Source organism: Sphaerodactylus townsendi, linkage group LG04, assembly GCF_021028975.2.
Source record: "Sphaerodactylus townsendi isolate TG3544 linkage group LG04, MPM_Stown_v2.3, whole genome shotgun sequence".
NCBI classification, from domain to species: domain Eukaryota; kingdom Metazoa; phylum Chordata; class Lepidosauria; order Squamata; family Sphaerodactylidae; genus Sphaerodactylus; species Sphaerodactylus townsendi.
The window spans coordinates 89,006,507-89,031,897 of NC_059428.1; the positions used below are offsets into that span (position 1 = coordinate 89,006,507).

The 25,391-nt window shown below is 41.1% G+C and overlaps 1 protein-coding gene across 2 annotated transcripts in view; it reads right to left on the reverse strand.

Moving 5' to 3' along the window:
• STS (steroid sulfatase) overlaps positions 1-25,391 on the reverse strand; it is a 134,726-nt gene that overhangs the window by 33,513 nt on the left and 75,822 nt on the right. The window contains exon 10 of one of the 2 annotated variants that reach the window (XM_048495183.1): positions 3,540-8,058. The exons of the other annotated variant lie outside the window; for it this stretch is intronic. Coding sequence (XP_048351140.1) covers positions 7,679-8,058 — 380 coding nt within the window. The 3' untranslated portion in view covers positions 3,540-7,678. Of the gene's footprint in view, positions 1-3,539; positions 8,059-25,391 lie in introns of those variants that run through there. 2 annotated transcript variants of the gene reach the window in all.

Here is a 25,391-nt window from a genome sequence, read left to right on the forward strand (position 1 = left end):
CTGTGATGGCGATGAGGACGGTCTCCGTCCCATGTCCAGCACGGAAGCCGGACTGGAAGGGATCGAGCGCCGATGTGTCCTCCAGGAAACCCTGAAGCTGCTCCAACACCACTCTCTCAATTACCTTCCCCAGAAACGAAAGATTCGAAACGGGGCGGTAATTGGCCAGATCACCAGGATCTAAGGATGGTCTTTTCAAGAGTGGGCGGACCACTGCCTCCTTCAACCCACCCGGAAACACTCCTTGCTCAAGGGAGCAGTTGACTATTTTCAACAGGTGGGGTCGTAACTCCTCCCGGCAAGCTTTTATTAGCCAGGAGGGGCACGGATCCAGAGGACAGGTAGTAGGTCTAACAGCAGCTAGGACCCTGTCAACATCGGACTCGCGGAGCAGGGAAAACCGGTCCAAGCTTGGACCTGAAGACGGCGAAGGAGCCTCGAGTTCTCTTACTGTATCAAATGTGGCTGGAAGGTCCCGGCGGAGCTGCAATAATCGATTTTGTGCCTGCAAAAAAGCTCTGGAAATGCCTCACAGCCAATAGCCAATTGAGAATTCTTGTAGTGATCCCTCTCCCACCAAAGCAGGTGTGAGGGACCGAACGGGTCCGAAATAATTCGTGCCGGGCGAGAGCTTGCAGATGCGCAGGGAGTGATGAAAAATAAGCACTCCTTTCACCCTCCTTATCGCCAACTCATAGGCCTCTCATAAACGCCCTATAGGGTTGTTCGTAAGCCAGCCCGTCAGCCGGTGACTTCCTCCATGTTTCCTCAGCTTCTAGCCGCCTGAGTTCCCCGGCTTTCATCTGGACGCAGGCCTCCCCAGTATACCATTAAGGAGCTCTCGCCGGTGGAACGGGGCGGGGCGAGAGGGCGCTTGGGAAGTAATTTCCTCGATGGCATCGGAGAGCCTGGAACGCAAGTCCACCACCTGCTCATCGAGGGTGCCAGAGGGGCTCAGGGTCCCGCGAGGGACATTACCAGGAACCCGGACATCGTTCCATAAGTCTCCGCTGGCGGACAAAAAAATGAATCCGCCGCCTAGACGGGGTTGGCGCTGCCGCATCCATCCGACCTTCAGGGCAAAATGGTCGGACCATGGCACTCTGTTAACAGAGTGATACCGCCATATCCACTTCCCTGCCCCAAAGACCAGGTCTAAAGTGCGTGACCGGGCTTCATGGGTGGCGCTCGGTTTATTACATTAGGAGAGTCCCAGCGCCGCCATGGGATGACAATTCCAGGTCCACTGCTGCTGGGCATGAGGCGGGCGCCCACATGGACGCTGAAGTCCCCAAGACAATAAGTCGGGTGAAGTGCAACGCCCACTCAGCCATCACCGCCTCCAAAGCAAAGCCGCGCGGCAGGCCGTCGCCGCTGGTGCGCTTAGGTGACCGGGTACACCAGGAAGATCGGGCCAACCTCTCCCCTGACAACCACTCCAAACCAAAGCAGCACATTCAAAACTCCAGGAATTCTGAGGGGCAGGGCTGCCCTGAAGGCGTATGGTATCCCGGATGAACATTGCCACGCCTCCCCCCCGGCCCTGTGTTCGAGGCTGGTGGACACACGCGAAACCCGGGGGTGAGATTTCGTTTAGAGCGACCGTCTCACCTTCTCGCACCCAGGTCTCGGTGATACAGGCCGGGTCCACCTGTTGCGCCCCGAGAAAATCTCGGAGCGTCGCGGTCTTATTGTTGATGTTTTACGGCCCTGGCCCCTGCCTGGTGGAACACTCTTCCATCAGAGGTGCGGGCCCTGCGGGATCTTGGTGAATTTCGCAGGGCCTGTAAAACAGTTCTGTTCCACCGGGTCTTTGGTGAGGCCAGCCACGGATTCCCCCTCTAGGATGCCCTTGTGTTGCGTGCCATCATTGGTATGCCTGATATACTATCTAATCAGTACTGTCCCCTCCCGGCCTTGGGATCGGGCGCCATATATTATTGCTGCTGCTGTTTTTTTTATGGTTATAGATTTGTAAATTGTTTCAAATTTGTTTTAAAATTGTTGTTTTTAGCTTGCTGTGTTTAATGTTATTATTAAGGTGCATTGTTGTTGTGCTCAGGCTCATGCTGTATCACCAGATCTCATTCTTCATTGGGATGGGCGGTTTAAAATCTAATAAACAAACAAACAAACAAATAAACAAATAAATAAATTTTGAAGAACTGTTTCCCACCATTGAATCACATCTGGAATTTATTTCCACCGAGCAATATTTGACAAATATGGACACTGACAACCACATAGCAGCTTTGCAGATTTCCTCAAGAGCAACTCCTTGCAGAAAGGCTGCAGAAGAAACTGGGACAAGATAGAATAAGAAGTCACCTGAATTGGACAAGGGACATCTGCAAGTCCATACAGTGTTTTACTGCTGTGACAATCCCTCTAGACAGAGTTTGAGAAGAAGCTATCGCTCTCTATCTTGAGTGCCTCTTGAGCTTCAGAAAGCTCTGGAAATCTTTGGAACTTTCTATCCATGGTCAGTCTGTGCCTGCATGATCCCAATGTGCAATTGCAGAGATGACTCAGAGATGAATGATGCTCCTTCCCTATTCAGCAGAAAATGTCATTCTCAAAGGAAAACTAAAACCTGAAAGTCAAGCCATAAGCAAAATCTGATATTTCACCCATGTATAATGCTGCTCATAACAGTTATACAGTGTTTGACTAACATGTGAACCATTTGTAGTAATCAAGCACAACCTAGAGTTGTATGGGTTTTTCTTCCCAATCTCTACCTCACTACATGCCTTACTGATTCACACAAAGCATGATGTACAGTACATTGCAGAAATTCAACTGGGGCTTGGTTTTTAATTCAATTTAATGGGCTTATTGAGACCATAAATAAAATAATTGCATGGAATGTGCTAGCGGTTTTTTTAGAACCATTAGAGCCTGCTATATATTTCAGAGATTTTTTATTCAAATTTCAAAGGCAGAAAATGAAATATAATCTGTTGCATGCACATTTCACAGGAGTGCAGTTGCTTGGGCTTTAGGGAAACACTTTTGTCATTGTCATGATTTCCCATAGAGGACAGAATGCCATCTAGCTTCCAGGGACTCCTGCTCATGACAGCATCTCATAGAAAATAATCAAAGAGAGCTGTCATTTAGCTGCATAAATCTCAGAACCTCCAAGAGGATCACTATTTATTTTTAGCAATCATCCAAATGAAGATGACTGGAATACCAAGGTGGTCCTTTTGTAAAGTAATACATTTCTTAAAAACCTGTTGAGTGATGACATGGCAATGAATTGCTGCACTTTTCATATGTAGCTGACAGAGAGGGGCTAAGGCCAGGATTTCCTATTCCTAACAATCTCTCTGGAGCTTAAGCACTTATATGAACACTTATATGAACAAGCACATTAATCAAATGGTCCTCAAGTGTTATCTAAGATCAGCAGAGTTGTCATCAAATGGCAATAGATGGTGTGTTAGTTTTCTTAACATCCATTGCATGCCTTTGCAAAAAAAAAAAAAGAAACCACAAAAGAAATAAATACTTAAACACCTGAAACTCTGTAAGTAATCATTTTTATTCCTATCAAACCAGGCAGTTCTTTTTCAGTCTTCTGCATTTTTTTAAATTAACAGTGATAAACTGTGAGGCACATTAGCATTATTTCCTACAGTTTACTAATTAATATTTAAAATTTCAAGTTGCACTTTTTGCAGTCCTTTTACTATCAATATAGTCAGAAAGCACAAGTTTGCATCAATTTTTTAGAATAATTTTCTCAACGAATATAACAATGGATACTATATTATGAATTCATTAATTTCCCAATGCATAATTCCCCAGTGCATTAAAAACATTGTTTATCATTATTTATCAGGGAGGGAGGATTCAAAATCATGGAAGAAAAACTGAGACATTTTAAAGCACATTTTATATAACCTTATTTTCAAAATTCTATGGGAGAGGGTTGGAAGGTAAATATTGGGGTGGGGGAATGGTCAAAAGGCATAGGGCAGAGGCAAAGTGCCAATGGGGCAGGGTGGGGTGTGGTAGAGGCGCAGCCAGACCACAAAGGGGGCATGGCAGGGGTGGGGCGGGGGCGCTGCAGCAGGGGCACAGGGTACGCATGTGCCCCAGGCAGAGTTTCCCCTTGCTTTGCCTCTGGCTAGGGGTGGGGGAGGGTTGGATGGTATGGCTTGGGTTGTGGGAGGGTCGGAAGGTATAGCTTAGGATGGGGTGATAGTGGAATGGGGATGGTTAGGGGTTGGGGGAAGCAGGAGTTGATTGTTGGGGGTGGAAGGAGGTGGGAGGGCTTGTCCAGCCCATGGACCAGCTGATTCACCAATTGGGGTGGTTGTTGAGGGGAGGGATGGGGAGGTGGAAGGGCTTTGTTGGGACCACAGAACAGCCACTCCATGGGCTGGGCTGGTTGTTGACCTTATGGACCTCTCTAGCAGATCTCTTTTCCTAGGCCAATTCATTTTCTAATCCTTCTGTTTTCCAATATCATGGATCAGAACAGCTCAACTAATGTGCATGCAAGGGCCTTATCTGTTTGTCCCAAATCTCTGTAAATTAGGGAAGCTCAGTAAGCCATTGACAGAAAATGTATTATCACTGCTGTGAGCAAAACTTACTTAGTGCTTCACAATAAAGACATCATTTAATGTTGACAAAGTAGCTGTTTCGTAGACTCCTTCAAAAATTATCTATTAATTTTGCCTTTACTTGTGTGTTTACTTGTGTGGTTGTGTGATTAATAACCGTGCTTTTAATCTTTTTTAAAGTGCTAATACTTAAATAAGGATGCATCAGTTTCCCCATCAGAACTCTGGAGAGTCCCCAAAAGGTATTGGTACTTAGTACTAGTGAGTACTGCCATGATGAACCATGTTCCATTCTGCACAGCCTAAATAAGACATCCTGGGGATGCTAAAAAAGGTGCTCTGGGAAGGTTCTCCACACAGCTTTCCTCCCAAGATGTCCTCAGGACACCTTATTTGAGCTCAAGGTATCTTTTTTTGAGAATGCTTCAAAGTGCATATTTTTTCCTCTAAGCTGCCTGCAAGATGTCTCCTGCCTGGCTGTGTGGAATGCAGAGTTCAGGAAGCATTTTATTTTTCCCAGCTGACTGTTTTGCTCTCCGCTCCACTCCATTTCACCCTTGATTTCTGCCCAAAATTTTGTGTGCAGATGAAGGGATTCTCCCTGCCACCATTTACTGAAGGTTGACCTAGAACATTTGCTCTGCAGGCTCCAATTCTGGGCATCTTTCAGCTCTAAAAGTAGTTGATCCATGGAAGGTAGGTCAACCCAGTGCTTCTCAATTGGAAGTAGGCAGGTCTTCCAAGTGACTAAGATTCTTGTATTTATGTCCACATAGCTAAGGAGGCAGCTCATAAAAATTTTTGTTTTCAGGAAAACCATATATTATTGGAATTGGCTGGAACACTGAGTACTTCTATGTACTTTTTGTGCTAAATAGGCACCCAGGATTGGAGCCTGCAGAGCAAATATCCTGGGCAACCTTCAGGAAATGGCGGCAAGGAGCATCCCTTTAGCTGCACACAAAATGTTGGGCATAAGCTGAGGGTAAAACTTACCAGAGAGCAAAATGGTCAGGCAGGAAACAGCCTCTATTCCCCTCTAATGTCTTCACAGTCTGGAAAGCACATTAGAAGCCACCTCTTTTTAAGATGTCCCCGAGACATCTTATTTTGGGTGTGTGGAGTGAAAAGAGATGGTCACCCCTTTTTAAGACATCCCACATACATCTTTTTTGTGCTGTGCAGAAAGGACCAATGTTATTAGGTTACATGATGACATTTATAGTTTAATACATTATTATTATTTATCTTAATCAGGCTCAATTCCATATGCTTCTCTTTCGAACTTAATGCCACTGCCCTCAGTGACTTCCCACCAAACCTGTGCAGGTTCAGGTATAAACCATATGATTCTAAGGAGAATTACACTCTTCTAAGTCCACTGAACACCGTCCATTTAAAGCATGAATCTGCTTAGAATGACACTGTAAGTTTCCCAGAAAGTTTCGTTCCAAAGATTAAAATATGATACAAATATGCAGTAAATTTGTGAAACATTTGTAACAAACTGTTTGGCACTGTGTACAAGCAATAATAGACTAAAATTATGTCCTATATATCCTATCACACAAAGGGCTGTTTGTGATGCACAATTATATAATACCTAATAATCATAAAAATAAATATTAATATAACATTATACCAAGACATTAATAAGTTATTAATATCCTTCAATGAACTGCATTGACTTTTAGGAGAAATACACATTTCCTAACACAAGAAGCAAGTGACAATATTAAATATTAATCAGCAGAATATTTCTCTTGATGATTTTCACTATTCTTTCCAAGGACAAAGTACATTAAGTTCCTTTTCAAAATATGAACAAATACTGATGCTATTGGTCCCACTAACAGACATGGTTTGTGTATAATAGGAGAGAAGAAATTGAATGGCTCTCCAACACAACACATCAAGGCAGTTCAACTATTGCATAGCTAGTTCTGATAGTCCTTTGCACAAAATACTTGGTCTAATAGCAATATCAATGGCCTCTGTTTGAATCCTAAAATCATCACAACAGAAGAACAGTTTGGATTTATACTCCGCCTTTTTCTCCTGTAAGAAATCTCAAAGTGGCTGACAAACTCCTTCCCTTCCTCTCCCCACAACATGTACCTTGTGAGGTAGGTGAGGCTGAGAGTGTTCTGAGAGAGAACTGTGACTAGTTGAAGGTCATGTAGCAGACTGCATGTGTAGGAGAAGGGAAACAAATCCAGTTCACCAGATTAGAGTCCACTGCTCTTAACCACCACACTCTGCTGGCTCTCAGATAAGATAGGGATTTCTTCATATTTGAGGGGCTACGTAGATATGCAGAAAAATGTGACTTTGTAAATTAATCAAATGATCCAGCAGGATGATGTGTTGAGAGCAGATGGGGGAAGTTGGATGGCAAAGGGTGATGGTCTCCCTTCTCCTACACATGCAGCCTTTTAGATCACACAGGTTCACAGAAGGAGAAATTTTTCAGAGGTACAGATTTCCATATTATCCCTCTCCCAGACTGAATTTGCTTAGGATGTATGGCAGGCTGTGTAAAATTCATTTCCCCAACTTGCACATAAGAGGATGTAATTTAGGTCATGCAGGTATGTTAAGGGCTAATCTCCCCGTTTGATCCTGGACAATCCTGTTGATTTGTGGATATTAAGAAAACTGCCAATCCAAAGATAGTTAAAAGAAAGGCAGAAAGCTTTTGTATATTACTGATTAACTAAATAAAAATATATGAATCTTGTATGATAAAGAAACATTTCTGTAATATTCCATGTGGGTGTAAATTGCTGTCAAATTGCAGCTGATTCACAGCAATCCCAGAAAGGAACTTTTAAGGCAAATCAGAAGCAGCGGTGGCTTGCCATTGCCTTCCTCTGCAGAGTCTTCTTAGGGGTCTCCCATCCAAGTACTGATGCTGCTTACCTTTCAACATCAGATGAGATCAAGCTATATGATGATGCTTTTCCTCCCAAAATATTCTGTAGCAAATTATATGTCTTTGAATTATATCACTAATTGTGTAACCCTTTGCAGATTCAGCAAGTATTTTTCACTTGCAGCATGTGCCAAAGTATTTGTATGATTACATGTTGGTAATATCACATTTCAGGAACATTATTGTTTTCTTCGGTCTCATGGTCACAGTAACAAAATTGCAGAAAGGAAGAGCAACAAGGCTGAAGCCAGGGTTTCCACAGAGTATTGTCCAAAGAAAACTGGTTGGGAACAGTCAGCAGAGACATGGAATGGTTGTTTACTGCTTGTTGAACAACTTGAATAATTTCATAGAATTGACTCTCTGTTTCTGGAGTTAGTGGATTTTTTTCTTCTGGGTCTTTGGAAAGATCAAAGAGTAATTGTGGATTATGGTATGTGACTAAATCACCTTGACAAAAGCACACATGATAATCATAGCAGCCATTGGAGCCTTCTGGACTGAACTTTGGAGTAAAGAAAAACACCTTCCAAATAGATTTACCTGAAAAATAAGAACAAAAAATTCCTTATGAGAATATATCATTTAACTGAAGGGTTCCAGCTTTTAAAGTTATTTTTATGATCTTCTATTGTAAGGGCTGTGTGAGTTATGTACAATAAGTGTAATAACTGCAGCTATTCTCTTTTCCACCGAAAGATAAAAGTAGAATTTTATATTAATCTACCACATGCTTGACTTGCTTTGTTCCAAAATGCTCCACTTGGGTTCTAGTAAAAGTGTCAAGACTGGAATGTAAGACACCAAATTTGAAACCCCACTTTGCTATGGAAGCTTCCTGAGTAACCTTCAGAGAGTCACACACTCTTAGCTTAACCTACATCACAGTGTTGTGGTGAGGATAAAAGTAGGACAGGATAACATATGGACACTTTGGGTTAATAAATGAAGCAAATGAACAGTGTTTGTATCAAAGAAACTAGATAAACAAGTTATCAATATATTTACTCCACAAAATATATACAATTTCCAGCATGAAGCTTAAGTATCTTGCATTTTCTTGTTCTGTAAAGGACTTCAATAGTACGCCTTCTTAGTAAATTTCTGTGCTCTCAGTTTCATACTTTGGTGGTAAAATAAAAGAAACTTCTACAGAAGTGTCACATTCTTCTACAAGGTCCTTAACCAAACACTGACCTATTGTTGACTGCTTAGTTTGTCTCTTCCATATATTTCGTAAATCTGCCCCACATAATGCTACTTAGAAGAATGGAAGCATTTCAATGACATTTCCATTTAACCATGAAGTTGTTTAGAGTAGACCCTCTCAACGGCTACTCTGATTAGCTGAAACATCTTATGCCTTCAGTCATACTATTGTTACTTTTCAGTCATACTATTGTTATTATACTTATACTTTTCATTAATATATACTTCTGATCTGAATCCTCTCAGAAGAATGTTCTTAACAAACTGCTGAGGACATCAAATAGTTTAAAAATATATTAAATTGTTATATAACTCAGGATTGTTGCCCCTGATGGCTGCCAGTAATATTTCAGGACACTCTGGTTAGCCAGAAAACTATGAAGCACCACGTATTTACTTTCACGTATTTACGGCTTATGGTGAGTGGATAGTGACCCCCAATGTCTTTTTATATTATAGGCAGCCTAATCCAAAGGGCTGGGCACCTGGATGAGGCACTGCAGCTGTGCCACTCCGCTGTTTCCAGGGGGGCTTTCTGGTGGCATGAGGAAGCAAAAAACACAAAAAATCCTCTCCCTCCCACTGGAAAGCCCTCACTGGGCTTAATGGACTTATACCACCGAAAATCCAAAGCCCTGGCTGCCAGCATAATGGGGTAATGGCCAGGTGGAAGTTGATTAGCATTGGCTCCTTCCCTGACCTTGGCCCTGGATTACTTCCACTATGCCAGCAGAGGAGGCACAGGGATGCTGGCACAACATTCAGTGCCATGTCCCACCACTGTGGAGGGTCACAGGGGCAGCCCGCTAGAGGATCCACCCTCTGCCAGGGCAAGTGCCCTGGGAAGGGCAAATCCACCATCATGGCCCTGCACCACTGCCAATGGCAGATTCACCCCCTCCCTTTGTGTGAGTCTTTAATGTTCCAAATGCAAGCAACACAATAGTCTCCTATTTCCCAATCACCTAGTGTTAGGACTTTGTCTGTTTGCAGTACTAATTAAGTGTATTAAGGCATTGTATAGCTTAAAATACTTCTTTCTTAACACCAACAAAACTCTGTCCCCAAGACAATCCTTTTACAATATATTAGCCATCACCACCTTTAAGCCTATTTACATTCCATTATGACCTACAAGCATCTCCACTTCCGAATAACCATTTTAAATCAGAAATCACAGCCCAACTTTTTAAAGGGAAATTTGTTTCTGAGAAGACTACTGAAAGTCTTATGGACTTTTGCATCTAGAAACTATTTTATTATTATTGCTTTTACTAGTAAGAATAATCTTAAATATTTGTTACATGCCTATAAAAATAAGGTCCTATCCAAAAGGTTGCAATCAAATAAACAGTGCAATAATTTTTAAAAAGGGAAAAGGGTGATTTTTTTAAAAAAAAAGTAATGAAAAAATCAAGCATATGATAACAGAAACAAATATATCTTATACTACAGGCAAGAGCACAATGCTTATTCTTCTAATTTCCCAAGACATTAAACACATTAAGAATAGGATTTCATTTATTTATTTAATGATTCAATATCTAGGCTGCCCTTCCCCTTGTGGGCTCAGTATGACTTCCAACAATATAAGACCAATAAAGTCCATAAAATCATAAACACTCTGCTTGAACACACAATTTAAGACAAAGAGAGAGAGAGGAGGCAATTCGATTACAGTGATATGTCAGTAAAAGGCATGAACTGATGAAGATGTTTCCCATAATCTCTTACCTGAATAGTTCTTTCTAACAAAAGAGCATTGGTGCCTGGAGTCACAGGTGCTACATGGGACTAATTACCTTGCAGATAAGATGATGTGATAAGGAGAGGGAAGAATAATATTGTCCCATCTCCTTCTTCTGTTAGTGGACTTGCACTTACAGAAGAATCAATTTAATCCCTTTCCCCCTTCTTACAATTCCCTATTTTGTGTGGCAATTAATCCAGGGAAGTCCCATTACCATGGGAATCAACTTTTCTTGGATTGTTAGGGAAGAGAAATATGGCAAATATCCATGCTTCTTGCATTGTAGACCACTAGACACAACCCAATAATAATACTCATCACAATGATTGTATTTAACTTTCTAGGAGACATTTCTAATCATATATCATTCCTCATGATATAGTGTTTGGAAAAGCTGTTGACTGACAAGCTGAAAGAGCTTAGAGCTGTCTAACTGATTTGCACTCCACCCACAATCAATAATCAATGTCATCTGAGAGAAGGTGATATGGATGGGACCAGAAACACTCTGGATGGGTCTTTAGACCTCTGAAAATGCAGAGGATGTTTCAAGGCTGAGACAAAAGTGATTGTAAGGACAATAAATCACACAATCAAATGATCATGGTATTCATCTGGCAAATTCAGACACAATCCAGTATCGTACAAGTCATATGAAGGCCTATGTGCCCAATTGGTAGGGTTTTTAAAAAATCTCATCCTCATCATTGTATGAATTATTGTCAGATTTGATTAAGAACTACTCACATATAGTGGTTCCTCATCTATATCTATTGGAGCATTCCTCTTCTAGGGATATGCCATTATATACAATGTATCATTCTTCTTCTAGAGGAATGTTCCATTAGCTATAGCAGAAAATGCATTAGCTATAACAGAAACTGCATGAACTAGATAACCAGCTTCCTGGGCCTGAACCTTCATTCCCTGCTGCCATTTTACAGGGTGGTAGGGAAATGGTGGGGGAGGCAATATGATGCTGTGAAAATCTGAAATGATGTCACTGGACTGGGTGATACTCTAATATTAACCTAAAACTAGGTTTAACCACATTTTAATGCCAGAAGTGACATTCTACATTGGTACAATGCCACACATCAAATTCTCCAGCCAGTGTGCCAGTGCCAGTTGACAACTATAATGTGAACAAAGGGCACTTTTATTATCGGACTATAACAAGAAATCTCTGCAATGATATTCTAATTGTACCAACAGCCAGAGTACTGTGAATTCAAATGCAAAAAATTGTTCTGGTTACCAAATTCAATATCCTAAGAATACCAGCTTTCCATTCTCAAAAATGAACTGTTTTGTGTCTATGAATGAAAACTTGCACATATCCCACTGCATGTTCCCCTACAGATATTATTATGGAACACAAAAGTGAGCTGGACCCAAATAAGTATGGATTGTGTGCCTAGGGCATTGGAAAGGACTTCTAGATTAGACCATCTACCCATATGTTTTCTCATTAAGAGGTCCATGGTTAATCAAAACTCACCTAGGAGATATCCTTAGCCACTGAATTTCTGTACTTAATGGGTTTCTCTGCTGTCCCTGGTTGGTTCTTCCATCATTATCTGAGTCAATTTGACTCCTTAGTCAATGCTATTGATAACATCAGTACTACCCTTGAATCCCTGCCCTGGATGTATTTGCTTCCAACTAGAAAGACATGGGTAAGGAGACACTAGTGAGTCTGTCAGTGGTGTGGCATTTCACACTCCTTTATAATTTACCAGTTTGTACAGGGTTTTATGAAACAAAGCTGGATATACCAGTGTATAGAGAGATGCATAGAGAGATATCATTTCCCTGATATTTTCAGCTTTTTCTTTTTGCAGCTTTGAAATCTAGGCAGTTATGAAATAGACTGAAAATGTCCTTGTGGAATCAAGGAACGCAGCAGAGAATTTGTAAAGCTTTGTCAGAAAGTAAAGGCAGAAAATAAGAGGCATGATAAGGAGTCAAAGAAACTGATTTGAAAAGGAGCCAAGCCTCACCAAAGCAAACAACAATGAGTTTGAAGAATCATACATTTTTGTTTTTCAGCAATGGCACAATGCTTCACTCTGTGATTACGAGACACTGCTCTGTTGCTTAAAAAAAGCAATGGAGACTTTTTAATCATTATAGAAAAGTAAAATGCATTAGTTAGATGCTGCATTAGCAGAATGACCAATATAATATGCTGTCAGACACAAAGAGCTGTCAGAGCTGTAATCTGTAAATTTGATGAACTGTTATAAGGCTGGTCATTAAAACAAAGAATGCTTTCTGTTCTTCTCCCAACTGGTATATAATCTCAATGTGCCAGAAGAGAGCTGCAAGGATTGAATTAATCTTCCAGCAATTAATAATCCCTTTGTAGTCCTGTAAGCGTAAAGCCTCATTAGATTCTGGGACTGTTAAATGTCATTCTTAAGTGAAATCTGTAATTATATATATATATATAAGAATGAGATGATTTTAACACTTTGATTACCTTCACATTGTCTGATTGCAGACCTCAGAAAAAAGGGCTATTTTTTAAATCAGACTTATGATTCAATACCCAGTCATGGCTTCAGACAGCTTTCTCTAAGCTCTATGCTGTGTCATCTCCCTTCAGTCTCTGGATTTGTGGGTTAGGAGAGTCATTACAGTATCACATGACAAGTAAAATGATTTTATATAGAAGGCATGCCACATATAAGGGACTCTCATGCAAACACTCCTATTCCATGTTCCAGGTCTAGGAAAGCCTGTGGTACCAAAGTACTGCAATTTTTGAGATGTTTTCAGTTTAATGTCAGCAATTACATGTGTTGCATAGTAGGAAGACATTATCAGCATTATTATCCATACATCTTAACACTCCAGGAACATAGCATGTGACTGCATTTTGAATTCCTAAACACCGCAAAAAAAAATCCTATTCTGTTATATACAGATGTTCTGATACTTTGACATGAAACATAATAGTAATGATAAAAATGAAATATATGCATTTGAAATGTCTATTAATCAAATGTATCAATATATTAAACATATAACTCTTGAATCCAGTGTTTCCGTGAACTGACTGAATTTCTACAATAGTATGTGTTCATGTGGAATACCAAAGAAATAAATGTACAAAAACAATAGCTGTAATTTTTTATCAATCTATTTTTGTTCCTCCCCTCTTTTAAGAAATGCAGGACAACAAAGCTCTCCCCTCCTTGCAACAACCCCAAGAACTAGGTGAGTCAAGCGTGACTGGCTCAAGGTCACCCAGAGAATTCATGGTTGACAGGGAAATTGAGATTTCTCAGATCTTAGTCTGACATGAACTATTTATCCATTTTTCATCCTGCCCTTCTTTCAAGGAGCTGAGAGTAGCATACACAGAGGTGGGATCCAGCAGGTTCTCACAGGTTCCCAAGAGTAGGTTACTAATTATTTGTGTGTGCCGAGAGGGGGTTACTAATTGGTGATTTTGCCATGTGACTTTTGCCTTAGTTACGCCCCTCCTTCGCTCCTCAGCAGTAGCACACAGAACTTGAAGCAGTCTAGCAGGAGGTGCATCGGCGTGCATGGCAGCCTGCGCCTGCGTGCATTTGTTTCCCGCCCAAGGACCGGTGCAGTGGCTGCGTCCTTGCCACAGCCCCGCCCAGGAATGCCCCACCCCCAGAATGCCCGGCCACCCCCCCTTTGTGCCCCGCCCAGTCCCATTGGCGCTACACCACAGTTTGAATTCCACCACCATGGGAACCTGTTACTAAAATTTTTGGAACCCACCACTGGCATACATGTGTCTCATCTCTCCCTTTATCCTTAAAACAGAGTGCCTAAGTGAGGCTGAAAGAGAGAATAACTGATCCAAGTTCACTTAGCAATCTTCACTGTGGAGTAGGGACTGCTTTTTCTAAGCTCAGTGAGCTCAAGTTTCTACCATGCAACATGAAGGAAGGGCAATTCTGCTTTCTTTCCTAAGCCACTCATGCTTCCTGTTGTGGAGGGTTCCTGCAACACCAGGAGCTTTCTGGAGGGAAAAGGGGACTGCTGACAGAAGAAGCAAATAAAATTAATTTCCATGAACTGATTTGAGCTATGGAAGCAACAAATTTATCCCATGGCAACTAGACAATTTGTGAGGAAACTATGCAGAATACAAGGGCCAAAAGAACAGATTGAAAGATTAATTAGCTTCAGTTCAAATACTGGTTATGTTTAACATCATGTTAGGCTTCATTTCTGTCTCTAGAGCTGACAAGCTTTTCTTAAAGCAATTAAGATACAAGGCAATTTGACATGGTTAGAAAGGATCCTCATTAACTCTTTGTAATTCCTGGTCTAATAGCAAATATATGTATACTGTCCATATTTTGTTATAACTGCCAGCTTGATCACCACACATTCTGAACAAAATCAACTTGTGTGTGCATGTATGTGTAATGTTCCTTAAGACAGTTTTGGAAGTGTCATAGGAGAGTTTCAAGCCATTGGCTGTCCACAGTTTACACTAAAGTAATACATTTAGGTATAGCCTGCTTCAGTATCAAGTGTCAAGTCAATAATTATTGTTGAAAGGATATACTGGCAACTGTAATCACTCAGAAAAATGTGGCACTCAGACACATTTTCCTACAGCTGGAGAGAGCCAAGGGTGTGTAATGGCCACTTTATTGTTCAAATAATATATTAATGATATTTCTATTATCTCTGACCAGGACTGTTATTCTCGATCTACTGTTAATGTTAAATTCCTATTCTTTTTGCTGATGATGCAGTTCTCCTATCAAGAACAACATTAGGACTGTCCTCTCTGACGAAGCCTTTGTCTCTTGAAGTCTGGAACAAGGATCCCTAATGTGGTGGCCCTGGACACTATGGCACCTGCCAACACCTTTTCTGGTGCCCAACGAGTATTTTTAGGAAGCAGATGGGACCAGGTAGGGCATTTGCCCAGCAAGGCTTTTGATTGACTATTGGAGATTTGATTATCTGTGCAGATTTTTCTAACTGTTGTTTTGCAGCAGGTGTCACCATAGCACAAGCATCTACACTATTACTGAAGTCAAGCTTTGGCAATCATTTTGTGGATAGTTCCATCACCAAGGCAGTCATTTTATGGCAACCATTTTGTTGCTGCGCCTATCAGGCCATGTCAGAATTTAATCATGAAGTTTTCTTAATTGGACAGTACTGTAAGCAGGTGGCACCTACAAGACAAGCTTACATCATCATATACAATTATCACAACAGTTCTGCAGTCAGGTTCTCAGGAAGATGTCAACACTTATGGGCCTTTCATGTCATGATACCACATATTGTATTATATTGCAAAACTACAAACTACTTAATGTAATCAGTAGTGTTTGAGAAGAGGAAAACATCTTCCATTAAGGCTTATTACATGGATATCATTTTTAATCCAACTGGCACTTACATAATTAAACATACAAATTAATTAATTGCTTTTCAACAGGCTTATTTCCTGGAATAGATAAAAGATCGCCAGTAGTCAAATAAGGCCAAAATGTGTTAGATTATGAGCAATTCTTTCTCGGTTCTTAACAATGGGAATGCCTCTGACACCACAGAGGCATAAGCTCCATATGACTTTTTTATGCTTGTCAAGAAAAACACATTTCCAGAGAAAATAACATTAGTAAAGCGTGCATCAGTTGATTATGGGAAATTTTTCTTAGCCACCATCTTAACAATATCTGCTTAAGAGGGAAATGCTCTGCTCCCCATTGACAGTTATGTAATTTCACACTTACAAAGTAAAGTACCTGAAGTGAGTCAGACAAATTCAGCTGTGGCTGTTCTACAATAGCCATTAAAATGATAAATAAAAAGTATAATGGGAAAGCTTAGCTGAGTTGTACTCTTACCTCCTCCAGCGTTTTTGACTGACAGGGGTAATAAATGCTACAAGAACCAAGCTAGGACTTTCTGTTACTTATTGTGATTTTGTTGTTTTATCGAGCTACAGAGAAAACAAAAACAAACTTATACAGGATCAGGGAACAGAATTTTAAGAAACTGAATATGGTTCAAAGAAAAAGAGTGAAAAAAACTTCTGAGGGAGAATAGCAAAGCATTGTGAAATTCATTTGTGCAATAATAACCTATGTGCAATGAGCTGTTCAAGATAATTCTTTTTATATAAACTCGCATTGCCATGGGTCTACATGAAAGTATACTATATAAAACAGTAGATCTGGAAGGGACTAAAAAGGCTCTTAATTTTTATTCTATAGATGTGTGGATGGAATTTGAACCATAATATTTAATATGTAGAGACAAAAACTGATAGCTTTGGAGGACTCAAGCAACTGAATCATATCTCATACTAAGGACAAAGGCAAGCACAACATCCCACAACATCACACCCTCTCCCCATCTTTCCCAAAGATGACTTCTTTGATTTTTCTTTACTCCATATAACAGACTGTTTACTACATCTGTTATTTAATGTGTGATCTAACATTAGCTAATGTTGCAGTCATAACACCCCTCCACCACCACCACTGAAGTCATGTCTCTTGAACCAAGATTCTCTGGCCTAGCAAAGTCTGAAGCATGAATAAAGTCCTTCTTTTGATACCAAATGAAAATCTTCCAATTCAAGTGTATATTCCCCTAGACACTTTCATTTCATTCATGTTATTATATTTGTAGGCTGCCCTTCCCACTTCGGGCTCAGGGCGGCTCCCATCAGTTTATAATAATACAATGCTAATAAAAATCCAATAGACAAAAATTAAAAGCACACTGATACTTATAACAACAACAATCATAAAACATTAAAAACTTGATGGCAACTAACCTTTCATTCGTATGACTAAAAAAATAGGGGAACAATGGTACAGTAGAGAAAAGAGCAGCTGTTGATGGCACCCCATTATTGCCTCAACCATTAGCCTGGAAAGCAGCTCTGTCTTACAGGACTGGAATTCCATCAGATCCCCCAGCATCTGAGTCTCATCTGACAGAGCATTCCACCAGGCTGGGAGCAGGGCTGGGTAAGTTCAGTTGGATCTCTTTCAACCTAAGGATAACCAGCAAGTTGTTTGCTGACCGCAGTGGTTTCAAGAGGATGTAGCCTTGCTAGTATGAGAACACTGGGGCACATTACTCTAGGTTCTTATATGTGACAAGTGGGGAGCTGCATGAAATTTGCTGGAGCAGCTAGAAGATGAAGTTGGTTTTCATACTCCTCTACCACAAGGAGTGTCAAAGCAGCTTACAATCATTTTCCTCCCCTCACAACAGGCACTTTGCTGGAGAAGGGGTGATCATCCTGTCTGCCATACAATTGCTCTTCCTCTATGGGTTAGGAGGCACGCCGGCCACATGCCTGTTGGGTTTGTGCTGCTGCTGGGTTTTTCCTCCCTGTCCATTGGCTCTCTGTGGGGTGGCATCAAGTGCCAGCAGATGGATTGGCAGGTAGTGAATGGTGGTGCTTATTTGCCACTCATGAGGGCATCATTTGCTGGCGATGCCTGACTGGTGGATGTTGATGAGGTTGCTGTGGAATTGCCATGTTTGCTATAGCTTGCAGAGGATTATGCCTTCCTATTTTCCACACAGAATGTCCTCAGGTAACAGTCTATTAGCACTACTTTTGACAAAGTGGATAGCTGCTACCCCTGCAGTGGCCCTCAGGATTCTGCTACTCATCAATGATATTAGCTTTCTTTTTTTTTCAGAATTAAGTTTTTAGATTTATTAATAGAATTTTGATTTTAAATTGTTTTTATATGTATCTCAGACTATTTTTAATTAAAAAGCAAATTAAGGAAATTAATGGATTTTGTCATTTAAAAAAAGGTTTTTACTTGTTACCTTTCTGTGTCTGCTAATGTTCTAAATTAGTTTACAATGAACATCTGTGATTGATTCAGATTGTTTTTTAGCTCTAAAATAAATTTTACAGTCCCAAATATATTTTACAGTGTGATAGCACTGCTGATATTTAAATAAAAATAATTAGCATATTTAAAACATCTGTGTTGATATATGATAATTCAGACCTGTCAACATTTCTTTTTCCTAGCTTATTACTTAGCTCTGGCTTGGAGTATATGTGCAGCTGTTACATATGTGAAAATGGCTTGCATTTCATCCACATAATACAAAACAAATAGTAAAAATAACAACAATTTGGTATATTGCATGATTGGGACTTTGATTAACATGCTTAAAAATCAAAACCCTGAAACAGTGAGCTTTTCCCTTTGTTCTTGTCCTTGAATTTTAAGAGGCACATATGTAATATAGAGCCTCTTAGCAAATATATACTAGCTGGTGCCTGTTTTTAAAATATAGAAGAAAAGGCCAATAGATTGAAATAGAATTCAGTTTTAAACAGACATAGGTCACCCCTGAGGGGGAAAAAATCAGCATTTGTGTATTTTATTCCTACTGTTTGATATATTACTTCTTGCCCCATTTCATTTTGGTATAACTTAAATAAAGGGGTTACTTTTTTAATGCTTTCAATTTAAGCTTGGGTCTACAAAAATTCATAGCAGGAAAAGTCAAACAAAGAACGTTGTTTTTTCCTCCTCATTCCATCAGTATTTACCAGGTCCACAAAAACAGCACTGGGGACAATGCCACAGAGCAGCTACACCCTCTTACTCAATATGGAAAGCAACTACATTGGTGGTGGTTCTAAATTTCAGCGACTTGGCCCATAGCAGTCCTTTTGGTTGGAGCCAGGCACTTCATGACTTGAGCAGAAGTGCTACAGAGTAGGTATCTAGCTTCCATGATGACTCCAAGGATGAAAAAAGTGAGAGCTTTTTTCCTCTAAAAGTTCCATGGTCATAGGAAAGCTTTATTAGACTAAGTAGTCTAAGTTCAAGGTATTGAATATCTTACCATGACATTGAAGGAAATGAGCTTTCTCATTCTAATAGATTCAGATGCTGAGGTACAGACTTGCACTGGTTTGCTGTGGGAGAGACTGCCTCACTAGAGTTGCCAACCTCAAGATGGGGTCCAGAATTGTTGGAATAAGCGACTTCTGCATGCCTGGACAATTTTTTTTTTTGGGGGGGGTGCTATGTATCTTTAAGCTGTTTTATTGTTTGCTCTCCTTGTCTAGGCTCTGCCCACCAGCAGGAGTTCTTCACCTTGCAGCCATTTTCCTTCTCCTTTGTACCGAGGACAATGGCTACAGGCTCCTGTTGCGGCTTTCCCACAGAAGCAGTTCATACTTGCACATACGTGACGGCGTGTTAGAATGCCCACTTGTTATAGGGAAAGTTATCTCTTTAGTATAAAGTTTCTATCTATTTACTTGTCACCTGGAACAATGCTTGTGATCTGAAGTTACTTGAAATAAATGTACGTTTTTGCATATATTTGTTTGGAAGATCTCCTTTTACTGCACTCACACACAGGGCTGGGCTGCTCCATATTCAACCACAATCAAACAGTCTTAAACCTGCCCCCCCCCCAAAAAAAACCCCAGGATACCTTCAAGGTAGTGCTATGTCATCACCTCTCCAAACTCTACTCTCCCTAGACCCTGCCTTCCAAACTGCCAAGAATTTTTCCAGTCATCATTGGCAATCCTAGTGCCACAACCACATATTCATTCCCCACCCCCACCCCATGACTGCTATCTCTGCTATCAGATGGCTTTCCAGTACAGAATTTGTATTATAGATAGGTTTTTGGCTACAAAAAATGATGTTACTCTTACAAACTTAGTTCTGATACTGAAACAGAAATGGCAATCTAGCATGCATTTCTCATATTTCTCTGGCAATTGAACTCATCCTATCACTAGTGACCGATGCTATTTTCTTCTTTCTGTTGCCTGTATCATGTCTGTATTACTTCTGTTAAATATCCCAGTAAGACATACACGCATATGTTGTAAAATGGGGACATAAAAGCTTATTTCTTTCAATAAAAGAGAGGTTTGAATAGTAGATAAGGAATCTTGATTTAAAACCAGTGACATAGTTACTAGTAAAATCAATTGCCTTGGCATTTACCAGCATCACAATATATTTTTTATTAAGAGTATCAAAATAATGTTAGAGTTGTTGGGTATTTATGCTACTTAGTTGTTAAAAAAAAGTATGAGACACAAAAGAATTTATTATACAGGCTTACTCAGTAGTCTTGCAGTTTGTATATATTAACTATTTTTGTCCAGAATGAGAAGAAAATAGAGCTTGGAAAATGTGGCTCAATGGTCATATATATTATTGTAGATTCATTTGCTCCAGTGTGTCCACAGCTCTATAAATGGCTATTAAATGACCCCAACCCCTGAGTTTGAAAGATGCAAATGTAACTACAGTTCTGCTTCTTATCGGGTGAATGCTCTCCTTGTAATGAAGTTGTCATAGCAATACATTTTTAATAACTCTGATTCATAGGCCAATAATGTCCCAGAGCTTTTGCTCATGGTATTTTAAAACACGATTTTATTTTAATTTTTCAACCATAACCAAAATTTGAAAAATGTTATACTATGGCTGGCTAGACATAAATGCTTAAAGGATTCCTGTTATGAATTGTATACAAAGGAGAATTCCACTACATACAGCTCTCATTACTTCAACACTAGGATAAGACAAGGTGCATCTGGTAGTATCCTGTGCTTGTGGAGGTATGACCTACCTAGGTGGACAGGCACAGCATGGCTCCACGGCACCCAACCTGAAAGCCGCTGTCCTTCCCTAGGCCTGCCAGTGCAGAAAGCTGCACCAGCATGGTTGGGGCTGTTCGAGGGGGTGAAGCTGACCTTAGACATCCAGCCCCCACACTATCCAGCCCCCACACACCAATGGAGATATGTCATGGTTTTTGTAGTGTATCTCCATTATTCCCTACGGAGGATTTTTGCCAGCTATTTTGTATTTGTTTGGGGGCTTCACGTGCAATGGAAAAGCCCTTTGGAGAGGTCAGGGCAGTGCCGAAGCACAGCTATCCCTGCCCACCTGAGCTGAATGGGCAGGGATACACAAAAACATAAAATGCTATTATCACAATGTATAAATAATAGGATCTTGTGGTCACATGTGGTAGAGGATAGATCTGGCTGCAGAATAGATCTTTTGTTATAATCCATGATGGGTAACTTTAACTCCTATGCTCGGAAGAAATGCCTCTCTAATACTAATTGCTGGACATCTAGTAATTACACCTGATGAAATAAAGGAGGTTTGTTTTTAGACAATCGTGTTTAGGACTAAGGTCAGACTAAAAGTGATACAACTTGCTTAACAGGGGCCCAAAAAGAAAAAAAGTCAAAACTTTAGCTTCTACCACAGAGTTACCCATGCTCTGATGTCATGCCATTTTACATTTCCTTGCCTGCACCTATGGAAATCAATGATTATAGCAAAGCTGGGAAACAAAAATCATCCTGATCGAAGGACAAACTTAGTTCTACAGGATATTGATGAGGTTGAGGCATGAGCTGTAAACATATTTGGTATTTTGGGCAGAAGTTTATATTTTGCCTGATTTTGAATTGTAAAGATTTTAAATTCAAAGGTTCATTCTGACTTGTTCATTTACAAAATTATTGCATATAACTGACCATAATTTTATGCCATACTTGTCAAAAGTACCCAGTGAAATGTCAGGTATCTTAAGGAGCAACTGAAAAAGGTTAGAATGCAGCTCACAATTCTTCTGTATAGAGTCCCTGTGAATGCCCATGGCAATGCTGATAAAATCAGCCACACATCACAGTGAGTAAGCTAGAGAAGTGTAAGCCTTTCTCTATGCAACTGTAGCTTGCAGGAAGAAGATAAGAAGTATAGAACTTTTGGCACCTTGAGAATATTCTTTATGAATGCTCTTCTACTGAGTCTAGAGAAAAGGTATTTGTGAAGATTGGTACCAGACAAGAGACCAGTCAATCAAGTTCTTTCTGGGGGCCAGCATAAAAGTGGCGTGAAAGAATGTTTAACTATTTGCCTATGCTTTCAAAATAAAGCAACTTTAAAGTATTAGGACTACAATCTACCGAGTGATGATCTGCTATATGATGAGAATAAGTACAAGTGGGCTATGTAACAAATGGCAGATCACACACCTCGGAGGTTGCTGTTGTGTATTGCACAATACTTTCTTCACTACAGATAACATGAGAAACGGAGAACTTCATTCTATAAAGATACATATCAATCAATTTAGAAGGCATATCTGAAGAACTTTCTCTATTTTGTATTGCAAATGGCATTATGGCAAGTACATTCAGAGGAATCAGAAATAGGCAATAAGATCTCTGGATCTTTGTTGCTGCTTTCCCCACAAAGGGTTAAATTTGTCTTCCAATTTTCATCTTCTAAGATACCTTGCTTTCTGGTTCCAATTTCCAGGGTCTGTGTCATCATTTGACTCCTTCCAATTTGTATTAAAGTATATCAGTGGTCATGTTTAGATGTCTCTCAGCTTTCATGGTACTAGAGAGGAGCTAGACCCAGAGGCATAGCTAGAAAAAATGGAGCCAGGCAAAATCTGAGTCCCCCCCCCCCCATGGGTGGCCACCCTCCCTCACCATGACCAAACAATTTACTAGCATCAAAGTTGATTGCTGGGAAAATGCAATGGGCCCTAGAAAAGGGTGGAAGGATCTCTCCAGCAATGGGCTTTAGTAGGGCTGTAGCAGCCCTCACCCCATCCTTGCTCAAGATGTGACACTTACCTGGGTGTGCATCTGTGGCTTGTGGGTGGGACAGGTTGAAAAGTGTTGCTTGAGGTATGGAGGAGGGTGAAGAGGAGTGGGGTGGGGGGAGGGTGGCAAAGTGGACTGGAGTGGAGGAGGATAGAACAGAGTAGCTTGGGGTGGTGGGAGGGCAGGCTTGGGGTGGAAGATTGGGAGAGGGTGGAATGGGAGGCTTCAGGTGGGGGAGGAAAGAAAGGTGAGTGTTCTGGTTGGCAGGGTGGCAAGGTGACGCATAAGGGAGGGTTGAAAAGTAAGGTTTAGGGTGGTGGGGGTAGAAGTGGGTGGGGTGGTCGTAGGAGAGCATGACAGTGGTTAGGGTTAGCAGGTTAGTGTTGGGGAGGGGCAGGGTGGCAAGGGGAGGGTTGGGATATGGGAGGGTTGAAAGGTAAGGCTTTGGGTGGTGGGAGGGATGGAAGGTGTGGCTAGGGGAGGGTTGGTAGGTGAGTATAAAAGTGAGGAGGGCTGACAGTTTAGTATTGGGTGGGGGAGAGTGGTAAGGTGAGGGCTGGAATGGGAGAGTTGGCAAGGTGAGGCTTGGGGTGGGGGAGCGTTAGAAGATAAGGCTTGAGGTGGGGAGGATTGGAAGGTGTGACTAGGGGTGGGGGGAGGGTGGAAAGATTAGGATTGGGGTGGAGGATGGTGGAAAGTGGCTGGTAGGTGAGTATGAGGGTGAGGAGGGTTGGGAGTTAGTATTGGGTGGGGGGAAGGAGGCAAAGTGAGGGTAGGGGTGTGGGAAAGTTAGAAAATGAGGCTTCAGTGGGGGGAGGGTGGGAAGCTGTAGGTTAGGGTGGAGGTAGCAGGGCCTGGGCTTCCTCGCGGGGTGGGGGGAAACAGGGGAGAGCCCACAAAACTGCTCTGCGGGCCCTTGCAGGGACAGGGAGAGGCAGGGGAGGGCCCACGGAGCTGCTCCGTGGACCCAAGCTTCTTTGTGGGGTGGGAGAGGCAGGGGAGGGCCTGCAGAGCTGGTCCACAGATCCGGGCTTTCTTGTGGGGATGGGGGGTGGGTGTGCCAAAGAGGGCTTGCTGGAGGTTGGGTGGGGGGACAATAGGACTTTTAATGCCCCAGAGCAGTTCCGGCAAGGCACCGGGGTATGGGTGTGGCCGTGTGGTTTTCCACCCCACCCCCCGTGACTGAACCTGGGGCATTTGACCCCAGATGTTCCCGTGGATGCTTTATCTCTGGCTAAACCTTTAAAGGAATAATAACTCCACCTAAGATCTGTTACAATTCAGGGTCTGTGATATTCATTTCATGTACAAGTTACCTCCCAGCATTATTAACACAAAAGAAAATTAAATTGTGTCCATGAGCTCCCTTGAGGAAGAATAATGCAAGTGATGAGTGAATGAATGAAATTTAGAAACTGAGCATTGTGTGTGCATGTGCATGTGTAAAATGTTCTCTATCTCTACTGACTCATGACAGTTTAGTAGGGTTCAGATTGCATGTGGGTATCACATTTTTCAATGTTCTCCTATTATAAGTTCCATACAAATCAAAAGAGTTAAACTAAAATGTTTTTCTACATTCTGCTTTTTTTTAAAGGACTTTCACATTTGAAGAACCTCAAAGCATCAAAATGATACCACCAAACTGTACTTGAAGTGGTACAGGCCACATTCTACCCTTTCTAACTGCCTTATTCTGCTGTATGTCTAGATGAAGTATGGCTAGAATGCTATGCATATTAAGCATTAAGACAATTCTTTGAAATTCTTTGCTGATAACTTCTTTGCTGATAACTTCTATACAGCTTTCATCATAGTTATAAAGGGTAGCACGTAACACTTTAGTTAGCACTGTTCACGTGTTTTAGTCACGTCTATCAAGAGACTGAAAGTAATAGAGGTCCAAAACCCTGAGAAAAATGTCCTAAATCATGTATGCCATACATGTGTAGTGGGGAGTGGGATCACATATTTCTGGATATCTATCCATAAAGCTGAACATCCACCACTGATTGTGCACACATAGGCATACACATATGATTCATGCACATTCAAAGTCCACAGAAATGCACTTGTACATATGTTAGGTTCACTGCAGATATCTGGCTGGATGTGATCCTTCTGCATATGAACAGCATGCACAATTTGAATTCTGAGTTGTAGTTACCTCATCACTTCTGAAGAATTAATCTTTCACATTTTCCTAGGAGAGTAATTGCCTGAGAATGGGAAACCAGTTGCTAGATAAAACACACCAGTCACTAGAAAAAGATCAGTTCTTTTAAC